Source organism: Nipponia nippon, unplaced genomic scaffold (genome assembly GCF_047370975.1).
Source record: "Nipponia nippon isolate SJK-2023a ecotype South Korea unplaced genomic scaffold, ASM4737097v1 scaffold_27, whole genome shotgun sequence".
Taxonomy (NCBI): domain Eukaryota; kingdom Metazoa; phylum Chordata; class Aves; order Pelecaniformes; family Threskiornithidae; genus Nipponia; species Nipponia nippon.
The window spans coordinates 3,217,180-3,236,366 of NW_028262344.1; the positions used below are offsets into that span (position 1 = coordinate 3,217,180).

At 57.1% G+C, this 19,187-nt stretch overlaps 3 protein-coding genes across 8 annotated transcripts in view; 2 read left to right on the top strand and 1 right to left on the bottom strand.

The window, feature by feature from the left end:
* Positions 1-7,357, top strand: part of PLEKHA2 (pleckstrin homology domain containing A2) — a 28,386-nt gene extending 21,029 nt beyond the window's left edge. For all 6 annotated transcript variants that reach the window (XM_087763055.1, XM_087763056.1, XM_087763054.1 and 3 more), the window contains 6 exons: positions 800-946; positions 1,086-1,154; positions 1,301-1,371; positions 2,357-2,420; positions 3,280-3,357; positions 3,782-7,357. In XM_087763055.1, coding sequence (XP_087619181.1) covers positions 800-946; positions 1,086-1,154; positions 1,301-1,371; positions 2,357-2,420; positions 3,280-3,357; positions 3,782-4,126 — 774 coding nt within the window. In that variant the 3' untranslated portion in view covers positions 4,127-7,357. The remainder of the gene's footprint in view (positions 1-799; positions 947-1,085; positions 1,155-1,300; positions 1,372-2,356; positions 2,421-3,279; positions 3,358-3,781) is intronic.
* A 2,311-nt stretch (positions 7,358-9,668) lies between these two features.
* Positions 9,669-11,070, bottom strand: TM2D2 (TM2 domain containing 2). Its single transcript, XM_087762988.1, has 4 exons — positions 10,800-11,070; positions 10,634-10,721; positions 10,419-10,534; positions 9,669-10,227 (listed from the first exon to the last, which is right to left on the bottom strand). The coding sequence occupies exons 1-4, from the start codon at positions 11,003-11,005 to the stop codon at positions 10,014-10,016; spliced, it is 624 nt and encodes a 207-aa protein (XP_087619114.1). The 5' UTR covers positions 11,006-11,070; the 3' UTR covers positions 9,669-10,013.
* Positions 11,071-16,100: 5,030 nt separating this feature from the next.
* Positions 16,101-19,187, top strand: part of ADAM9 (ADAM metallopeptidase domain 9) — a 30,619-nt gene continuing 27,532 nt past the window's right edge. Inside the window, exon 1 of the mRNA XM_087762732.1 lies at positions 16,101-16,284. Coding sequence (XP_087618858.1) covers positions 16,188-16,284 — 97 coding nt within the window. The 5' untranslated portion in view covers positions 16,101-16,187. The remainder of the gene's footprint in view (positions 16,285-19,187) is intronic.

The following is a 19,187-nucleotide window of genomic DNA, read 5'->3' on the forward strand; positions in this document are numbered from 1 at the left end:
TGGGAAGTGCTCGGGTGAGCCAGGGGATGGGTGCTGGATGCACGGCCACATGCGCAGCCCGTCCACGCTCATAGCGGCAAGTGTTATGCTTGGGGAGAGATGGCTCAGGGCCAGGGGAAGTGCAAGTTTTCTACCTGAACTCCAAACATCCCAGTTTCTTTTGGGAGAATTTGGCTGTGAAAATGTGGAGCGGAGACTTTACGGCTTTCCTGAGCAGTTTGTTCCCATGATATATTACCTTCTCCAGTTAGAAAGCATCCCTGCTTTCTAACGTGGGTTTGTCTGGCTCCAGCTTCCAGCTGGTGGTTTTTGTTCTGCCTCCCTCTGCCAGATGAAAGAGCTCCTGGTACCTTGCATCTCCCCCTGAGAGGGTCTGTGGGGCAGCCGACTCGCCTCTCGGTCCTTGATAAGCCAGGCAGATGAGGTCCTTTCACTCCCCTGCTGCAAGGGATTTTCTTCAGCCCTCAAATTGCTTCTGTGGCTTTTCTGTAGCCTTTTCAATTTCTTAACGTTGTTTTTAACATGTGGGTGCCTAAATAGTGAATTCGACTTGGGCAGCAGTCTGAAAAGCTGCATGCAACAAGATAAAATCAGCTCTCTACTCTGGTGCATTCCCCTGCTTCTGTCCAGGCATTGCAATTAGCCCTTGGCATGCAGCGCTGCGCTCAGCGTTTGCTTCGGGTTGCTTTTCCCTCCAGCTCAGGTGTCCTGCCTTCTAGCAGGGAATTCCCCTCCCTGCTCTCCCTGTGCTCCCCGGTAACTCTGTGCTCCCCGGTAACTCTCTGCTCTCCGGTTGCAGAACGGCGGGGACGGAGGGGAGGGCAGCGACGTGGCCGCCCACCCGCTGCTGCGGCGCTCGCAGAGCTACATCCCCACCTCGACCGCCAAGCCGCCCGCCGGGCCCCCCATCCTCAAGAGCGGCTACTGCGTGAAGCAGGGGAACGTGGTGAGTGCCCGGGGTCCCCTGTGCCGCAGGCTCAGCCGTGGGTCGGGGATGCTCTGGGGATGCTCTGGATGCCGGACAGCAACAGCGTGGGGAGAGCGCCAGAGCCCAGCACCCAGTGGTTTCCCCCTCTCTTTTCCAGAGGAAGAGCTGGAAGCGCCGGTTCTTCGTTCTGGATGAATTTTCCATCAGTTACTACAAGTGTGAGCAGGTGAGCCTGGGACCGGCTGCTCCCAAGCAGAGATCTGGGGCTGCTGTGCTCCCGGCCGGCACGGGTGGCTCCGTGGGAGGCACGTCCCAGTGCTGCCAGCCCCAGGGGCCAGCCAAGCCCATCATCGTCTCCTCTCGTCTCCGCAGGACAAGGAGCCCTTGCGCTCGATTCTCCTGAAGGACGTCTGCAAGACCCACGAGTGCCTGGTCAAGTCTGGGTAATGCTCCCGTCCGTGTTTCCCTGGACTGCAGCTCCTGCCGTAGCCCCAGGTTGTGCCAGGGCCGGAGCAGCTCATGGGAGCTCCGGCTGCTCCGGCTGCCAGCGGGAAGCAGTTCCCCGAGGAGCTGAACCGGAGGAGGGCGGGAAGGGAACTTGGCTCCCTCCTTCGGGGAGCCCAGAGGGGGCCCAAGCAGCGGCTGCTGCTGCGAGCCGGGGCCAGGCTGAGCTGCGCTGCTGCTCGCGTGTCTTTTACAACCCTGTAAGCCAAACGTCGCCTCTCTGTTTTGCTTTTAAGAACTTTCTTCCCCTTCAGCTCCATGAGCAGGTCGGGGAAATGTGGCTGGATGCAGGATATTGTCCGTCCTCTGTTCTTCTGGTGCTGATAGCCATCTCTGTTGGGCAGGCGTGCTCCTACAGCTCTCTTATCTCCGTAGATTAAGGAGTACGGGCCCTGCACAGTAAATAGCATCGTATGACAGAAGAACAAAGGTGTTCCCAAAGCTGCCGAAAGCCGTATATAGGCGTTTGCCTTAAACGAGCGCAGGTGGCTGCACAATGTCCCGGGAACAATTTATTGCAGCAAACGCTGACGAAATCAAAGTAACTTGAAGACTTGCAATGGAAAATGAACTAAGGGAACAAACCTCTTTAGCTAAAGTAAAAATGTATTTTATTAATCTATCTTTGAATTTTTATTCTTGATAAGTAGTAGAAAGTGCACATTTAAAATGAGCTGTAAACGAGATGGATTACGGGTCTGGGGAGGGGCAGGGGCTTGCAGAAGCTGGAGTGTATTTGTAGCTGAAGGTCTCGGGGGAGCTGGGGTCTTCTCAAAATCCCAATGAGATCCAACATTCGCCTTCAATATGGTTTTCCCCAGCACATTCTAGAGATGAGGGTAAATACGGATTTTTTTTTTTTTTTTTTTTTTCCCATCCATGATGACTTCTGGGTAGTGACCGTCTCTTTCTCACTCTTTCTAGTGACCTCCTGATGCGGGACAACCTCTTTGAAATCATAACGAGCTCCAGAACCTTCTACATCCAGGTGAGGCAGCCCAGGCGGGTTTGCTTTGCTGCGCAGTAAGTTCAGCTCTCGACAGCTCGTGCAAGCCACGCTCTGCAAACGGGCTGTCCCCCAGCGAACGCAAGCAGATGAGTTGGTAACAGCTTCGCCCGGCGTCGGGGCACGGGCGGCCAGGGAGAACTGCCAGGCGGTTTCACTTCTCCCCTTGGGCTTATTTATACTAGCGGCTATTTGTGCGAGTAGGAAAAAGTGGAGACAAAAGCACAGGGCGATCCGATGAGCATCCCGAGTGCGCGGGGCTGCCTCTGCACCTCCGCTGTCCCGCGGATTTGGCCGGCCCTTCTCTGCCGTGGAGGGGTGTTAAGGTGGTCTCCTCGTTGCTGGCCGGGCTGGGCAGGGGGAGGCAGCAGACGGGGGACGCTGTGCACGGTGCTCTCGGCATTTGCAGCCCCCCTCAGCGCTCGGCAGTCCCTGAAGAGCAGCCAGCGCGCTGTGCTGTGCCACGCGGTGCATGCACATCCCCACGTGCACGGGCAAAAGCCCCAAACCCCGCTGCCCGGGGCGCGCAGCCCCGGGCGGGCTCGTGGTGGGACGCGGACCCCAAGCCTCTGCCAGCGCAGGGGCAGGATTGGTAACGCCCAACAATTTTTTTCTTTTTCCTTAAATGCTTTATCTATTCCTGATATAAAAATGCTGCAATGTGGAGAGCGACTCCCCTTCTGCTGGGGGCAGATGGGGTGGTGCGGTGATTTTTAAGCAAGCATAAATTAGGAGCAAATATACTGGGAGCCGCGGTAGGCTGTCCATCTGCGCGTCCCCGCTTCGCTGCGGCGGGGGCTTGCAGAAGGCAACGTCTCATTCGGGCTGGTGTGTTTTGCAGGCAGACAGCCCTGAGGACATGCACAGCTGGATCCAAGTAATCACAGGGGCAGTCCAGGCCCTGAAAACCCGCCCGAGGGTAGGTCATGTCCTTTCTGCTTCGTATTTGGTGCCAAATGAAGATCATGCCAATGTACAAGATATTTATCCAGTGGCTTGTGTAAGCGCTCAGTTAGCCCGTTTCCAGGATGAGATCCCTCTGGGTTTGTTTGCCAGTCCCTGGAAAAGTTTCCTTGAAAAAGACTGAAAAGTGAGATTCAGTCATCGAACTGGGCCTGTGTGAACCCTGCTCCTCTCCGAGGCACGAGCAAGAGCCTGACTGGGGGCAAAGAGCCATTTCATTCAGACTTTCACTTTGCGTAGGGCTTTTTTTTTTTTTCCCCTTTCTGCAGAGCTTGTAAAGGGCCTGGTCCTGGTCCCCAGGGCTTTGCAAATTGCTCACAGCAGTTGCACACACGCAAACCCAACCCCAGCCAGAGCTCACCCTGCCTCTGTTCTTGCAGGAAATCTCCTTCATGAGATCCACCTCCATGGTGAAGCCCGGGGGCTCCGCAGCCCCCTCCCATCACAGGCAGGCAGCGGAGGAGAGGAGAGCGCTGTGCAAAGCCCCCTCCACCTCCTCCTGGCAGCCCTGGACCCCGGTGCCGCAGGCGGAGGGGAAGCAGCCGGCGCCGGAGGAGTCGCCCGTGCTGCTGAGAGACTCGGTGTTCATGCCGGCCTTCACGGAGCGCGACGCCGGAGCCGCGCTGGGCAAGCGCGTGCGGCACAAGTCAGAGCCGCAGCATCTCAAGGAGAAGCCATTCGTCTTCGACCTGGACGATGAAAGCATCCGGACCTCCGATGTCTGACTGGGCGCCGAGCCACCCCCTGGCTCCGTGCGCCGCCTCCCCGGCTGCCGAGGGTCCCCACAGGGTGGTTCGGGGTGCACGGCCGCGCCGGGCCCGGGATGGCTGGTCGCCACGCGTCTGCTTAGCGCCTCGGACTGAGCTCACCCCGTCATCTCGGCAGGGGTGAAGTGCCCCTTCCCTCCACCGCTGCTCTTCCGTGCGATACAGGATCCGGCTGGACCCGTGTCCCGGCGCCCTGCTCTGCTGGGGAGCAGGGTCTCTGCCTGCTCTGGCCTAGGCTTTGGCCCGGGTGCAGCCCGGGTGGCTCCGTGTTTCGGGAGCTGCATCCCAGCAGGGCGACCTGCGGGCGCCTGCCATCACGCGCCGTGCAGGGCGGGAAGCACTGGTCCCCACCGCAGCCTGGCGCGGGGGCATCCTCTTCCGCAACCGCGTAATTTCCCCCAAAAACCAAGCCTGGAGGAAGCAGCAGGGGGTCTCAGAGGCATGAAGGGGAGCGTGGCCTTTCTTGTGTTTGGAAAAACCTTTCTCCCCTTTCGTGCTGCTCAGCCTTCCCTGGGCAGAGCTGGGGAGACGCCAGCTGCCTGCACAAGGGACGTGCTGCAACTTCCCGTTTTGATGACTTTTTGCCTAGGAGATCAGCTCTTCGCACTGCCTGACTAGTGATGTATCAACAAAGCTATTGGCTTTTAATTATGTCTTTTTATATCTGTGGCCACTGTTAAACCCCGGCGCTGGCAGGCTCCCTGCTCAGCCCATCCAAAAGGCTTGTTGGTACTTTCTGAGCGTGAGCCCGGGCAGGCAGCCGGTGCAGCGGCGGCTCCCGGGGCCGGGAGGATCCTCAGGTACGGTGTCGGTTTTGCACCGCATACATCTGGGCACCAGAAAGCCGTGCCCGGGTGGTGAAGTGCTTTTAGCAAAAAAAGCAATGAAAGCCGAGTGTGTAAATGAAACTGGGAAGACTCGTCCGCCCAACTCGCTTGCTGCCTGCCTTGGAACAAGAATGAGCAGAAGTTTTTAGAGCAATGTGAACTCGTCATATCACCAAACCAGCTCCTGTAGGAGGTGTGATAAATAGCGTGTAGAAAATTCAGGTATTCCCGAGAGATCGTCTGATAGCTTCACCCCGAGATGCATGCGTAATCCTTGGTACCGAGCGAGGACGCACCGCTCCATCCTTGCTTGCTGGCAGCAGCGGGTTACGTCGGTGTGACTTTGCGAGAGCTGCGTCAAGCCCACCCAGGCGTAGGTGCTGCTTCGTCCTTCGTTTGAGGGCTCTAGTTCAGGCCTGACTTACCCAGACCCAAGGAGGCAGAGCGAGGAGCGTTGGCTGGGGCGGTGGCTGTGCACCACAGAAAGCACGCGTTCGGGGAGGAAAGCTTTAGTCCAGAATTGCATTAAGCCGAAATGAGCAAGCGAAGGCATCCCTCGCATTAAGCTGCTGCGCTCTGCGGGCGTCCCCAGCTGCGGAGCCCCGCGCGTGCCCGGCGGGCAGGAGGCAGCAGCGGTGCCCTGGCTGGGCGCCGGAGCCCCGGGCAAGGCTGCAGGCGATGCCCGGGGGCTGCGCGGGGCCCTGCTGACGGGCACGTGGCATCTTTGACATGCGCTTGCCTTGGCCCAGCTGCACTGCCGCGTCCTGTGTCGGACGCGGGCACGCTCTCTGCCAGCTCAGATATATCCAGCTGATAAATCTGGGTGACTGGTGCGGGAGCTGCATTGCAAGCTTAGCATTGCACGGAGTGGTCTGGAGTGAACAAGGCTTCCCCTCACCGTGGACTAGTTACCTGTTCTTTTTTTTTTTTCCTTTCTTTTTTTTGTGTCATTACACGTTCTCTGCTCTGCAAAATCAGCTCAACGTGCTCGCCAGGAGCAAAAAATCTGGTTTGTCCCTGCCCTTTCCAGCTCTCCAGCTGTTTGGCAGCTATGCTTTAGCCTGGCTCAGGCTCAGCCTGGGATCGAGCGGAGCTTTATCAGTGGATTTCCAAGGCGTTGATTAGCCCGATGGATCTTAACAAGATGAAAATTGCATCTTCCTGCATCGATCCCTCCCTGTTGGAGGGGCTGCTGCTCCAGCCGAGCTCTGCTGGAGCCCGGGGCAGTGGAAGGTGCATGGGGCAGCTCCCAGTGCGGGGGTAAGAGTGGCTCAAAGTGGGGTTGTGGGGGGTGCTGGGGAACACTGAAACTATGAAAACGAGTGGGAATCAATGCAAACGGTACTGGGTGAGTGTATTTGTTATTTAATTGTAGAAACCTAGACCATGCTGTTCCTTTTTCTTTTCCATTTTGCTTTATTTGCACTAGTGTTTGAAATTATTTTTTTTTTTTTAGGCTGACTTGCTGTTTGGCTCATAACGTGGTGTTTCAAAAATGTGTTAATAGCTTGGTAAGCCTATCAATCATAGAGCCAGAGCATTTGGTGATAGCGCTCTGACCTCATTTCTGGAACAGAGCAAATGCAGAGGGAGGATGGTTACTTTGTGCAAGGCTTCAAAACCATGGAGTACCACGGGGTTTTTTGTTGCTTGATAATTGCAAAGTTTCCTCGGGCCTGGGATGGTAAAGCAGAAGCTTGTTGCACAATTAGGGTTAATTATCCAGGAGGACAAACTGCCAGTGGCTCCAGCGCTCTTGCGACATTCCCGTTTCTCGTTCCCACCCTCCCAGGACAGCGTAAAGGCTGCGTGCGAGACTGCAACGAGTGCATTCCAAGCGGAGCCGGGCTCCAGACCCATCCGTGATGCAGGTGGTGTTGCCGGGAGGAATTTCTCTCCCATCCCCAAGGACCAGGCAGATGCAGGCAGAGCTTTGCAGCATCGTTTTAAAGCAAACTGGTGTCCCCTCGCCTCTGCGTTTGCTTCCCGGCTTTCCTGCGTGGGGATGAACGCATCCCCCCGTAGCTGCTCCCTTTCGAAAATGAAGCGTGTGCTTTGAGTTTCCCTGCTTTCCTAGGGGTGTGTGCAGGTTCAAGGAATCTTGTGCGGAAGGAGTGGTGCGAGAGATGGGTTTGCTCTTTTCTATGAAACCTTCCGAGCGGTTTCAGCCGTGTCTGCGAGTGCCGGCTGCGGATTTCAAGTGCTCTTAGGGCCGGGGTGCCTCGCGTGGGCGATGCTCCGTGGCTCCCGTGGTGTCGGTTACCCGCCTCCCACCCCTCGCCTGTGAATGCTGGCTGCAGGAGATGGAATGCCCTTTTTTCCTTCTGTTTTTAAATAAATAAGGAAATCCCAGTCGCTTTTCCAGGCTGTCCATTTGCATTGTGTATTTTGGGTAATGCTTACTGGGGGGGCTGAACGCCACCGGCGCGTGCTCTCCCCCCGTGCAAGGGGAGCAGCGATCGTGTGCTGGGGGAGCTTTAGGGATGCTGCACAGAGCTGCCAAAGTCCTGCCTGGTGTCTCTTGTGCCACACTTGTGGCTGGAGCCCCTGGGGGGCTCCCACTGCGGAGCTGCAGCCAGCTGGGCTGCCCACCCCATGCCCCACGGCACCCCGTGCCCCACAGCACCCCGTTGGACACCCCGGCCCCCAGCCGGCTCCAGCGGGGCAAAGCACCGAGGGGAGGGTGAAGGGCCATCGTGGCCTCTGCTTTGAAAACGTTTTTGATCTTGTTTGTTACTGCTAGAAAACAAGGGGACAGGGATTAACCGGGCGAGAAGCATCCCTTGCTCGCGGGGCGTGTGTTTGGCAAGGAACGCGGCGGGCTGGAGCAGAAACGGTCCGTCTGCAGGCGGTGTGCATCCTCCCAGCCCGAGGGGCAAGTTTCATTTTATCGCTGATGATGTTAAGACAGCTCCAGCTGTTGCTCCTCTTGAGCCCTTCCATGGGTAAGGTATGTCTCAATAAAACTCTTGGTTTAAACACTTTGTTACTTTTTCTTTTTGCTTTCAACATCACATTTTCCAGTGAGAACTGGCGGAGCACGCTTCTTGGGGACATCTGTGAGGCGGGCACAGGCGCTGCTGCCCCGCACACAGCTCCGTTCTGGGTGTGCGAGGGGGTGAGTGCGCGGCGGCGGCAGGGAAGCCACAACTGTCTTTGCCTCTCCGAATACGCGGGCAGGAGGAACGCTGTCGCACCGATACCCCTGGTGTTCATCGGCGTAGTCCGTGATGGCCTCGTACACGGGAGGAATTGGAGGTCCCGCTGTTAGCTGGCAGCTGCTGGGCTGAGGACATGGGGAGATGTTAATGACGACAGGCTTTTGCACGTGGGGTTGTTTGTTATTTTTTTTTTCCTTCTGGCTCGCTGCATAATATTTTCCCCACCGTGGGCTTTTCAGCCCTGTTGTTCCCCTGGTCTGAAGAATGTGGTAGTTTCATGCTGAAGCCTCCCCCCACCCCAGCGCCCTGAGACCTATTCAAAGCCGCCAAATTCAGATTACTTGTGACCTAAATGGGATAGAAGCCCCATTCCCCGGAGAGGAGGAGTTGTTGCAATAAACCACAAACCAAAACTGGAACAGGCAGAATTCCCGGCCAAACCGAACCCCGTTGCAGCTCCATCGGAGGCAGAAGTGGAAGTAACACAGGCAGAAATTCGCCAAATGGAAACGGCTGCAGGGTCCTCCGTTTGCAGAACTGCGTGAGAACGGAGAGCGTGCGTTTGCTATATTCGATGTCAGATGTGACTGGACTTTTGCACATACGGATTTTGTGTCTGGTTCTGGCTGTGACTTACTGCAGCTTCCTTTTCCCGTTTTTATTCAGCTCGATGAGTTTTCAGACTGCATCTGTCGGGGCTTCCTCTTTTGGGTGCGCGGTTGCTTGAAGCTCCCATTCATTTCGGTCCCGCGCGTGCCCTGTGCCGCGGGCTGGAGCCGGAGGGGTGACCGGCACGCGGACGGGAGCTGCCCCTCGGCAGCTCTGGCCCCTTCCCAGAGCTCTGACAGCTCCCGCCCGTTCCCTGTGGCTCCGGGTGGGAAGGAGCCCTCTGTCACTAATGAGGCAAAGGTCTGTAAAACACAAATGGTTGCCGCTGAACAGTCACGGGTTTTTAAAGAATACGACTGTCCGGCAGCAGGGAAGGGGAACGCAACCTGCCGCCACGGCAGCACGATGGAGTATGTTTTGAAAAGCACGCTTATTTACTACGAAGGGCAGGGGACAGAGGGAGAAACAGGTGATTTTAAAATAACACGTGTGCTACTTTGGAGTGGCTGCAGCGTCCTACAGATGATGTTTCTAGAACGCGAGCAGGGTCGGGAGAGTTACATCAACAGACACAAGTGCTGCTTTTGAGAGGCCTGAAGAGTAACTTTCTTTGCTGCGCTGTGGCGTTCCCTGCCTGCAAAAGAGTGGGGAGGAATGATGTTCTCCAAAGGGCACAGTTTCCACTAAACCTAACCCAGCTTCCCCCGCAGCCAGTGAACACGGTTTTAAACAAATAAATAGCATAGAATCAGAGCTCATCACCTCGCCACAGAGCCTCTATAACTTTGTATTAGGTTACTCAGCTGTAAAGGCCTGCAAAGTCTAGCAAGACGAAACCACGCGCTAGCGGCCCGCGTCTCCGTGTGGCTCTATGTACGCTACTAATACTGAAAGCACGAGGAGTCGGCTCCTTCCAGACTTTATTATGATTTGTTTGACCACCTGTGTTTGCAAGGTCTGATTTCTTAAACTGTTACCCCTCGGGGGGGGTGTGTGGTGTGTGTGAATCCAGATTATTTTAAACAAGCAAAATATATATACTGAACAATTTTGTGTCCAAGGTTTGCACAGAGGAATTAACAAGAATAATTGTTCTGCACGTTAAGTTACAGCTTTGTAAATCCACGTTTGTGCAAGGCAGAAGTCTGTTCTGATGCTGTGGAACAAGCGGAGGAGTCCAGCTCCAGTCCTGCGGAGACGGGGTTGGCTTCTCGCGGGCTCGGCTCTCGGGAGCAGCCTTCGCTCCTCTCAGTACACGGTGCACCAGTTGCTGCCGTCGCTGGGCATCAGCCCGCCGGTGATGAGGAGAATCAGATCAACAAACCACCAGATGCCCAGTCCTCCCAGAGTCAGCAGTTTCCCCACGGCGGTCCCGGTATGGCCCAGGCAGAACCGATCCACTCCAAAGCAACCCAGGAAAAACGAGTAGAGCAGAGTGGTTATAAAATAGTGCCCAGTGTACCTGCAATGGAAGCGGTGGCGGCGGGTCAGGCCGGGGCTGCGGGGGCGGCCCCGCACCCTCGGCGGCCCCCCCCCCCCCCGCCGGCCTCGCCCCGTTTCTTACGGCGGGGCTCCCTCCCGCGGGGGCCGGGAGAGGTGCAGGGCCCGGGAGAGAGGAGGGGGGCCCTCCCGCCCGCGGAGAACGCGGCCTACTTGACGCAGGGCCTGCTGCCCCGCAGGAAGCTCCGCGGCTCGGCGCACTCGATGCCGTCCAGCGCTCGGCACTGCACCCGCGTGTGATCCACCTCGCCGTAGGCCTGCCCGCCGAACTGCGGGCAACGCGGGCGGCCTCAGCCCCGGGGGATGGCGGTCGGGGGGCTCCGGCAGCGAGGCCCGGCCGAGCCGCCCGTCCCCGCCCGCCCCCTCACCTTCACGCAGCCGTGGCCCAGCTCCTGCTGCGCCGTGGCGTTCCCGCCGTGGTCCACCGGTTCCTCGCACTCCACGAACTCCTCGGGGCTGCGGGGAAGGAGGGGAGCGGTGAGGGAGGGCGAGGCGGCCGCTCCCCCCGCCCGCCCCGGCCCGCCCGGCGCTCACAGGTAGGTGCAGAGGACGAGCGGCGCCCGCGGATCGGTGTAGGCCCAAGCGGCGGCGGGAGGCCCCGGTCCGGGCGCGTCGGCCTCGGTGCCGTTGTTGGGGGTGCCGCGGGAGGCTCCCTGCAGCAGCAGGAGGTTGCCGAGCAGGAGCGCGGCCTGCCCGCACAGCAGCGCGTAGCCTACCGGCCCGCCGCGCCGCGGCGCCATGGCGGCGGCCGCCGCTGCTAGGAAACGCCGCGGCCGCCCCGGGCCTTCGGGCCGCGCCGCCGCGTCGCCGTCAGCCAATAGGCGCCCGCCGTCTCGTTGCGGGGGGGCGGGGAATAGCCGCTTGCAGCCAGTCAGAGCGAAGAAGCTGAGGGGCTGCGACGAGGCGAGGAGGCGATTGGCTGCCAGGGAGGCCTGCCAGCCTATGGGCGAAGGCAGGGGGCGGGACACCGATGCGGGGCGAGGCCCGGGCGGGGCCGGCGGCCGCCTCAAGGGCTCGCCCCGCCGTCAGGGGCGGCCGCGCCCCGGGGCGTTCCCGGCGCAGGCCTCCGGCAGAGAGGCGGCTGAGGAGGCCCCGCCCCGCCCCGCTCCGCTCGGCGTGAGTTGCTAGGCCGCTGTGGGAGCCGCGCTGTCAGCCCGCCGGGCGGGAGGGATCGGCCCGCTGGCGGGGAGCGAGGCCTGGCTGCCTCCGGCGGTGGTCGGAGGTCCTGTGGTGCCTCTCCCGGTACTCGGGGACCCTTCCTGAAGGAGCTGTGGCTTTGGCTTGTTCACCGGTGGTCGATGACTGGTGCTGGGCTGGAGAGCTGCGTAGCGGTGCTGCCGGAGTCAGATTTGCTCGGCCCTCCAACAGGAATTGGCTTGCCCGTTGGGTGTGATGGCCAGCTGTCCCCCTAAGCCCTCCTGTAACGATTAAGAGGCTTCCAAGTGGCTTTAGAAACAGCTTAAAGATTACATAGTTTGCGGGCTGGGTGGCAGTGGGTTTTGTTCGCAGCACTAAGGGAGGCAGAAGAAAGATCACGTAGAGCGTGTGTTTTACTCGGCTTTTACGCCGTTCTCTCGGAGTAAAGCACCTTTGAACTGGGTGTAAATTAAACTCATGCTTTAGGGCCTGATATTTCAGACTTTACCACATTAATTGCGGGGGGAGAGGTCGTGTCCAAAGGGGCTGGGGACACTGTTGGAGGCGAGAGGTGACAGCAGGTCACGGTCTGGAGGGAGCTGTACGGCTGGGTTCTGCTTGGAGGAGGCTTAGAGCCAGGAGGGGCGAAACTCCGTTCCCTCGAGCTCCCCAAAGCGCGACTCTGGAAGTCTTCTGGGAATAAACGGGAGTTGACCCCTTGAGCAAACTCCCCATTAACAGGAAAACAGGGAAGGGATTTCAAGAGTTGTCTAGAGCATCTCCCTGCCCAGAGGAGGAACTAGTCCTGCTTGGATAGGCAAGTAGCAGAATTTTTTATCCTAACTGCCTTACCCATTGTGCAAAGCGATTGGCATTGGGAGACCCCCTTGCCTCATCTTGGCCCTTCTTTGCTATGCTCAGAGAGCTGCAGAGATCTCCCTCGGAGTGCTTTCTGGATGAGGTTCAGTGATTAACTGAAGAGAATGCACACTCAGCTATATAAAAGTAGAGGGTTAGAGACTGGGATCCTGCTACTGACCCTCTACATCTGGACAAGCTGCTGCCTGTTTCCATCCGTTTTCTTCTGCCTCACTTAATCCCCCCCTTCCCCAGTGTCTTGAGGTCATTAGATTGGAAATGCCAAGCGCAGTTTGAGACAGGTACGTGGCATTCATTAACTCCAGCTGGAAGCCAGGCAAAACATGTAATTTGATAAGAATGCATTTGGGAAAGAGCCATTACCAGGCTTCGTAGGTGCCCGTCAGCCAGCGATTGCTGGTGTAGTGTTAACGAGTGTGCTTCCTAAGCCAGCTGGACTGTTGCTGGTGATGTCAGTGAAGTCCTGACTGCATCCAAAATCCTTAATCTGCCTTGTTTACAGTGCTTATAAGCAAACACCATGCACGTGTGGATGTGGGAGCCAGCAGGACCGAGGTTGGAGGGAGAACATGACACATCTGACTTTGCTGTTTCAAACTGCTACGTGTTTAACCAGTTTAATTGGAGCCCGTACACCCTTCAGTCTGGCAAAGATACGTGTTCAGCAGTCACTGGAAAAGGAAGTGTAATGGTCAGCCCCATCATATGAGGATTTCTGAGAAATTTCTTTTCTTGCTGACTCTACAGCTTTGTTACAAAGAATTGTGAAAATAACTGACAAACAGCAGATGTTGTTTGGGGAACTCATTCCGTATCCTCTGCCCTGCCCTCACTGTCTGCTCGAGCGCAGTACGGCTCGCTAAACCACAGCCTGGCAATGCCTGTTGTCCAGCTCACAAAGTGTCGGTGCACTGCACGAGTACCCACGTGTACAAGATCTACGCCCCGATACGCCAGGCCGTACTGCCGCTCCGGTTGTGCATCCCTTTAGAAACCAGTCGCAAAATCTTCTAAAGCCTCCAAAGGGGACTGGCAGTGACAACACACGAAGGAGGAAACGCCTCTTTGTGCGGGCTTTCCGTACCGCTGCAGAGGAGATGCAGAGGCCCCAGTTATTTGCTGGTGTTACGTTGCTGGCCTTGCGCCGTCGGCTGCGTTCCTTAGGAAATGGGGCTGCTGGCTTGCGGTCCCACCATCAACGACAGGCAAGAGCACAGTGTCCCGGCTCTGTCAAAGGATGATGGAATGCTTTTCCTTGGAAAACACCAAATTCCTCTCCCTTCCCCAGACACTGAGTGAGGTCCTTTTCAACATCTGCCCCATAAGCTTTGTTATCACACCCGATACTGCTTTACCTTTGGTGTAAATAGTTGGGCTTGCATCTTTTTGGCTCGCCAGCCGCATCGGCAAGCGATTTCAGCTAGAGCAGCTGCTGTATTGCATGGCTTACTCTTGTATTACCACTGTCCTGTGGAAATGAGATGTCCAGCACACGGATTTGGTTTCCATTTGTGTATGTTTTTTTCTCAGTAAGGTCACTTCTTTGAGATATGTCCAGTTTCTGCCTTTTATGCCTATTTAAGAGAGTATTGCTCCTCTTTATGCCTTTGAAAGAACGAAATATCCTAATTTGAACATCGAGTAATCTCTAAGGCTCTTGTCTGCAATGGGTTTTCTCACTTAGCCATAAGGTCTGTGCTGAAGACAACTGAATCCCACTGCTTGCCTTTGAGGTTTCATTTGTGATTTAAGACATGGCAGAGCTCCAGGATTTATTGGTTTGTTTCACCCGGTTCTTCTCCAAGAGCATCTTCCACCGTGTCTGAGCGATAGCTCTGCTGATGTGGTTGATCAGATGAGCAGTTCTCCGGATTTTTTGTTTCCAAAGTTGGCAGCTTTGCATTTGACCCAAAACCTGCGTTCAGAAGCTGTCCTCGCTTTCCAGCCTCGCTTCTGGTTCGTTTCTGGAGCTCTGAGGTGTGTTGTCTTCAATTCCTTGTATTGCAAGGCTGCAACAGCGGTGGCGAGTGACGGGAGAAGTCGAGGGAGGTGGATATAGCTCTTGCTAACTACAGACCTGGGAATCTCATGCCCCTCGGGCAGGAACCAGGGGATGATTCATGTTTGTGCGTTATTTGTACAGTGCACAGCGGTACCTGTATTTGATCAATGATATTATCCTCATCCATGGGAAGCCTCCTGCGTCTTGAGTAACACCCAGCTTACGGGAAGCACAGGATATTACCTGGCTCAAAAGCTATGTGCCGCTTCCGTAAGGGTTGAGGATGGATAACCTCTATGTTGCTTCTAGCATCAGGCAGGAATGAAACCCTCGGTCTCACCTTGCAGTGTTATACAATTTAGCATGCTGGCTTCCTGCGTAGCTTTATGGTTTGGTCCGTTAGGATACGTAAAAGTGGCTTCATAAAGTCGAGTTGTCGCCTCCTTCCAACGGGAACGGGAGGTTTTCTGGTTGCTGGAGGCTGCGAGGGGGGAAACCCGAGCTGCAGGTCCTCTTCCTACCGCTCCTGCAAAAATGGGTGCAGTTTTGGATCGCGAAGGGCCAGGTGACTCTTTCCTCTTCAATCGTTCACTGTAGCGATGTAAAGCAGTGTAAACCTCTTAGAAAGAACTCATCGTTAAGGAGACGGGGAAGACTTGCGCCAGTTGCTCAGCCTGTTACGTGTGTGTTAATGGCCTCTTTTGCGTTATGTGCATTCGAAAGCAATTTCTAAAACATCGTAGATGTCGGTCAGACCCTCGTGAGTGAGAACTTGGGTGCGCGCGGGTGTTTCTGGCCGACAGCCCTCCAAGCCCTCGCGTCTCGCTGTCTGTTGTTTGTGCCGATGCGATGCGCGTGGCCTTTGGCGCAGGCCTGGCTCTGCACCTAGCCTGAGGGATTTCGCTGCGTCTGCTTTATTCAAGAGCAGCGCCCGACTAGGGAAAAGAGCATGGAGGCTCGAAAAAACCCGTCAAGTACCACACTTGGAAAACCAGGAAAGGTTATGGATATCTGAGAAGTGGTTGGTAAAACTGGATTTTATTCGTCTAGGCTCTTGTACGCTGCTTATCGCTGTGGCGTGAGGGCGCTTCACCCGTTCAGCGATGTGAGTGATGTGTCACACGTTGTTTATTCCTCCTCTCCCCGGAGGAAGACGCCGCGCTCCCGGAGCGCCTTGGGAGGGTGTTGGATAGGTCGCCGTGTGCCGGCCGGAGGCAGGCCGGAGCAGCACGTGCGACGCTGGGAGCGGAGGGCAGCGCGGCCCGTGTGACGGTGCTTCATCCTGCAGAGTTTTTCTCTTACTCACCTCTATCCCGTGGTGTCGGAGCGCCAACCTCGAGTTGCGTTGCCACGTGCTTCAGATTTGTAAGGTAGCTTTTCGGAAGGCAAGGCCAGAAGAGCCGCCGTGTCTGCGCTGACGCCCGCTCCCTTCAGCAGGCTTTTTCTTCGGGACTCGCTCGCTCTCGGGACCCGGTTGTTTTTTCTCTAAGAAAGCGCTGGAAGTGTTGCCGCTAGATTTCTTCCCGCCCCTGTCACACGAGGAGGTGTCCTTGGGGCAGCTCCCCTGATGCAGCCGGGTTCTTCTCCGGGGCTCGGTGTTGCTCCCCGCGGTCGCAGGCGGCTCAGCCCCCGTCCCGCGGGGCCGCTCTGGCCTGGAACGCCTCGGGTGGGCGCCGGCCGCCCGTGCCCGACATCGGCGGGGCCGGGCTTCCCGCCCTCGGTGCCAGCCCCGGGGAGGGCCCTCAGCCGCGCTGGGCGCCGGGGCCGCCCCCGGTCCGCGGTGCCGGCGGCGGGCGGAGCGGCCCCGCCCCGGGGCGGCGGGGGGCGGCGCGGCGCAGGCCCCGGCCCGGCTCCATAAGGCCGCGGGCCGCCGGCCGGACCCAGCGCCCCAGCCGGGAGGGGCGATGCGGACGCGGAGCGCCATGGCCTGGGCCCGGGCGGCGGGCAGCTGCCTCTGCCTCCTGCTGCTGGCGGCCGCGCCCGGGCAGCCGGACCGAGCGGGTGAGTGCGCCGGGGCCGGGGCCTGGGCCTGGGCCTGCCGCCGGCACCCCCCCCCCCCGCCTCCGGCCGGGCGGGCCCGGGCCCCCCTTCCCTTCCGGGGCAGCACGGCCGGGTCCCTTCCCCGTCCCCTCTGTGCGCGCCTGGCCCCCTTCCCCAGCACCCCCAGGGCTGCCAGGGCCCGGCCTGGCCCTGGGGCCAGCTGAGGGGCTCTTGTAGCCCCCTTCCCCTGCTCGGGGCTGCCAGGGCCCGGCCTGGCCCTGAAAGCTGGCAGGTGGGGTGGGAGACGCCACCCCCCCACACGTTTCCCTTTGCCCAGCTGTCCCCGTCTGCCCCCCGCGATGCGATGCGTGGGGATCTCCCCCGGTGCGGGCAGCCCGGTCACGGCGCGGGGGTCACGGGTGTCTGAAGGTGCCTGGCAGGAGGGTGCTGTGGGTGGTGACGCAACCTGGGCCCTCTCCAGGGCGGCCTCTGCCAAAATGCTCCTGGTAAATGCTGTGCGTGGTCAGAGGTGCTGCGGAGGGGCCGAGAGGACAGCAGGGCCTTTTGTCTTAACCCCGAAATGCGAGGAGGCAATCTCGGCTGGTGAGCTGGCGGCGTCCCCTTACACCTGCTCGGGTTCGCAGGTGTCCGGGAACGCGGTCGCTTTGCTCTCCGGCTCTCCTGGGCCGGGCTGGGCAGTCTGCTGCTCCACACGCTCCTCCAGGCTCTTGCTAGGCAGGTGGCAATCCGTGTACAGGAAAGCCTGTAAAACGTGGTGGGGTGGGCAGCCTGTTCGTGGGTCTCCCAAAAAACTTGTGCGAGCAGATCCTGGGTACAACCCTGTAATTTCCCCTGCCCAGAGGATGTTGCGTTTCTGTGTTGAAGTGACAGAACGCCCACATCGGTTCCACTGCGTTTCAAGGGACACGTGCAGGGACCTGTGTCTTCCCCCTCTCTGTTTGGGTGGCCTTTGACGTCAGGGAGCCAGGGCACCGCCTGCGCTGGCACAGCCGGGCACGGGGCAGGACCCCGGCGGGCTGCTCTCCCCCAAGGGGGAGGACAGAGGCTGCGTCCTGGGGCAAGAACTCGGGCGCAGCACGGTGCCATCGCTGATGGCAGTGAACAGACACCGCGCGCTCTTTATGGGCTTTTAACGAGTTGACGCTGTGCTGCCTTTATGGGCTGTTCGTGAATTGAAACTGTTCTGTTTACGGGCTTTTATGATGCTGATTCTGATGTTACATATGGATATGTATAACAGAAATGTCTCCTCTGTCATTGTTTTCCTCCTCCTGAAGGGATATATGCACTGTGTTAAACTTCTGTGTTTATCATTAATGTGTAGTTTTATAGTCAGGGCTTCCTAATTGAGGAATCTTCTCTAAAACTAATATTGATGGTTCATGCTGAGAGACAGTGCTTTTGTGGTGGGTATCTCTCCTGAGGGATTCTGTGCTGCGAATCTCTTGCCTCTCACTTGGTGTGTTGTTACTGACGGTTGTGAGCTGTGTGCTAGACGAAAGCCGGGCTTGGAAAAGGTGGCTGGCTGCTGGCTTGGGGTGGAGGTAGCACGACGTGTTGGAAACCGCCTTGCCAGAGCGCCAAGGAGCAAAGTGTAAAATGCCGCATCTCCTGGGTATTGGATGCTTGTGCTCCCAGTGGGCTGGTCCGTGTTTTGAGGAGTAATATTTTAGTTCCTGCCTTGTGGGGGGAAGGAAGCACAGGTCCCTGAGTTACCGATGGTGGATGGCAGTGTTTCTTGCTGCCTTCTGAAGTCTGTGTCCCAGCTAATAATGCCACATCTGCGATGAAGGATAACGGACCTTCTTTGTCTCTGGTCTGAGCGTGAAGGAGAGGGGAGAAACGAGTCGCCTGTTTCAGTTTATCCAGACACTTCCAACGTTTGGGTTGGAATGTATATGCTTCGGATACCCCCCAATAAATAGGGATATGAGGCAGAAATGGGGTGTTACTGGAAACTCCTAAAGTGAAAACTCCTGAATGAACATAATCATATAGCGATGTGTAGCCTTAAGGGGTTTGTACAGTGTAGATTTTCCCCTCCTATTTGTGTCCGTAGGAGGCCTCAGCGTTTGGCTGTATAAATTCATCAAGAAACCGCCTGGCATTGCCATAGGCAGGGACTGTGGATTTTGCTACTTGGTCTCTTCCCCAGTACTTGGTGTCATACGCATCCCGGGATGTTCTAGCTGTGCTTCACCCGTTTTTAAAGGAATTCTTGAAGTGTCTAAATGCTTTGGTTTGAGTTTTCTGGGGAGATGCAGTGTTTGGTTAAGATAATTCCTTTGTTCAGCTCATGAAAAACACAGCACTGCCTCACCCATATTTCAACAAATCTGGGACAATCATTCAGCAGAGTAAAGAGGGGTTTTGTGGTTATTTCCTCTGTGCGAAGAATAAAAAGAGGAAAGAAATCTCAGCGTAGCTAATGTTGCCTCGTGTAGTGCTTTGTTTTCGGAAAAAGGAAGTTTGAAACATGACTTTGTAGTTTTTGCATGTCTCGATCATTCTCCTTTCTCAAGCTAAAATTAAAAAAAAAAAAAGTTTATTTGCTCAACTCCACCGAGTTCTGTCATTGAATTTGTATTGTGTGGTTTCCTTTGGTGGCCAAATTTAACGATAGCGATATCTCCGAAGAGAAGCGTTCCCACGAACCTCCCCTGCGTGAAGCGAGCTGACATCTGCGCAGCTGACGACACGGAGGAAGCGAGTGGGCTCTGTCTGCGAGGAGCTCTTCTCCATGGGCAAGGCTGTCACAGGTGGAAGGGCAGAGACTCCAGGGCCGTTGGCCCAGGAGGAAGGGTGTCCTGGTGAGATTAATCGTCTTGCATCAGAGGATAGTGTGGCTTTGCTCCGTTTCTCCTTGTAAGACGGTTCCAAGGTGGAGAGGATGTTGGGACAGC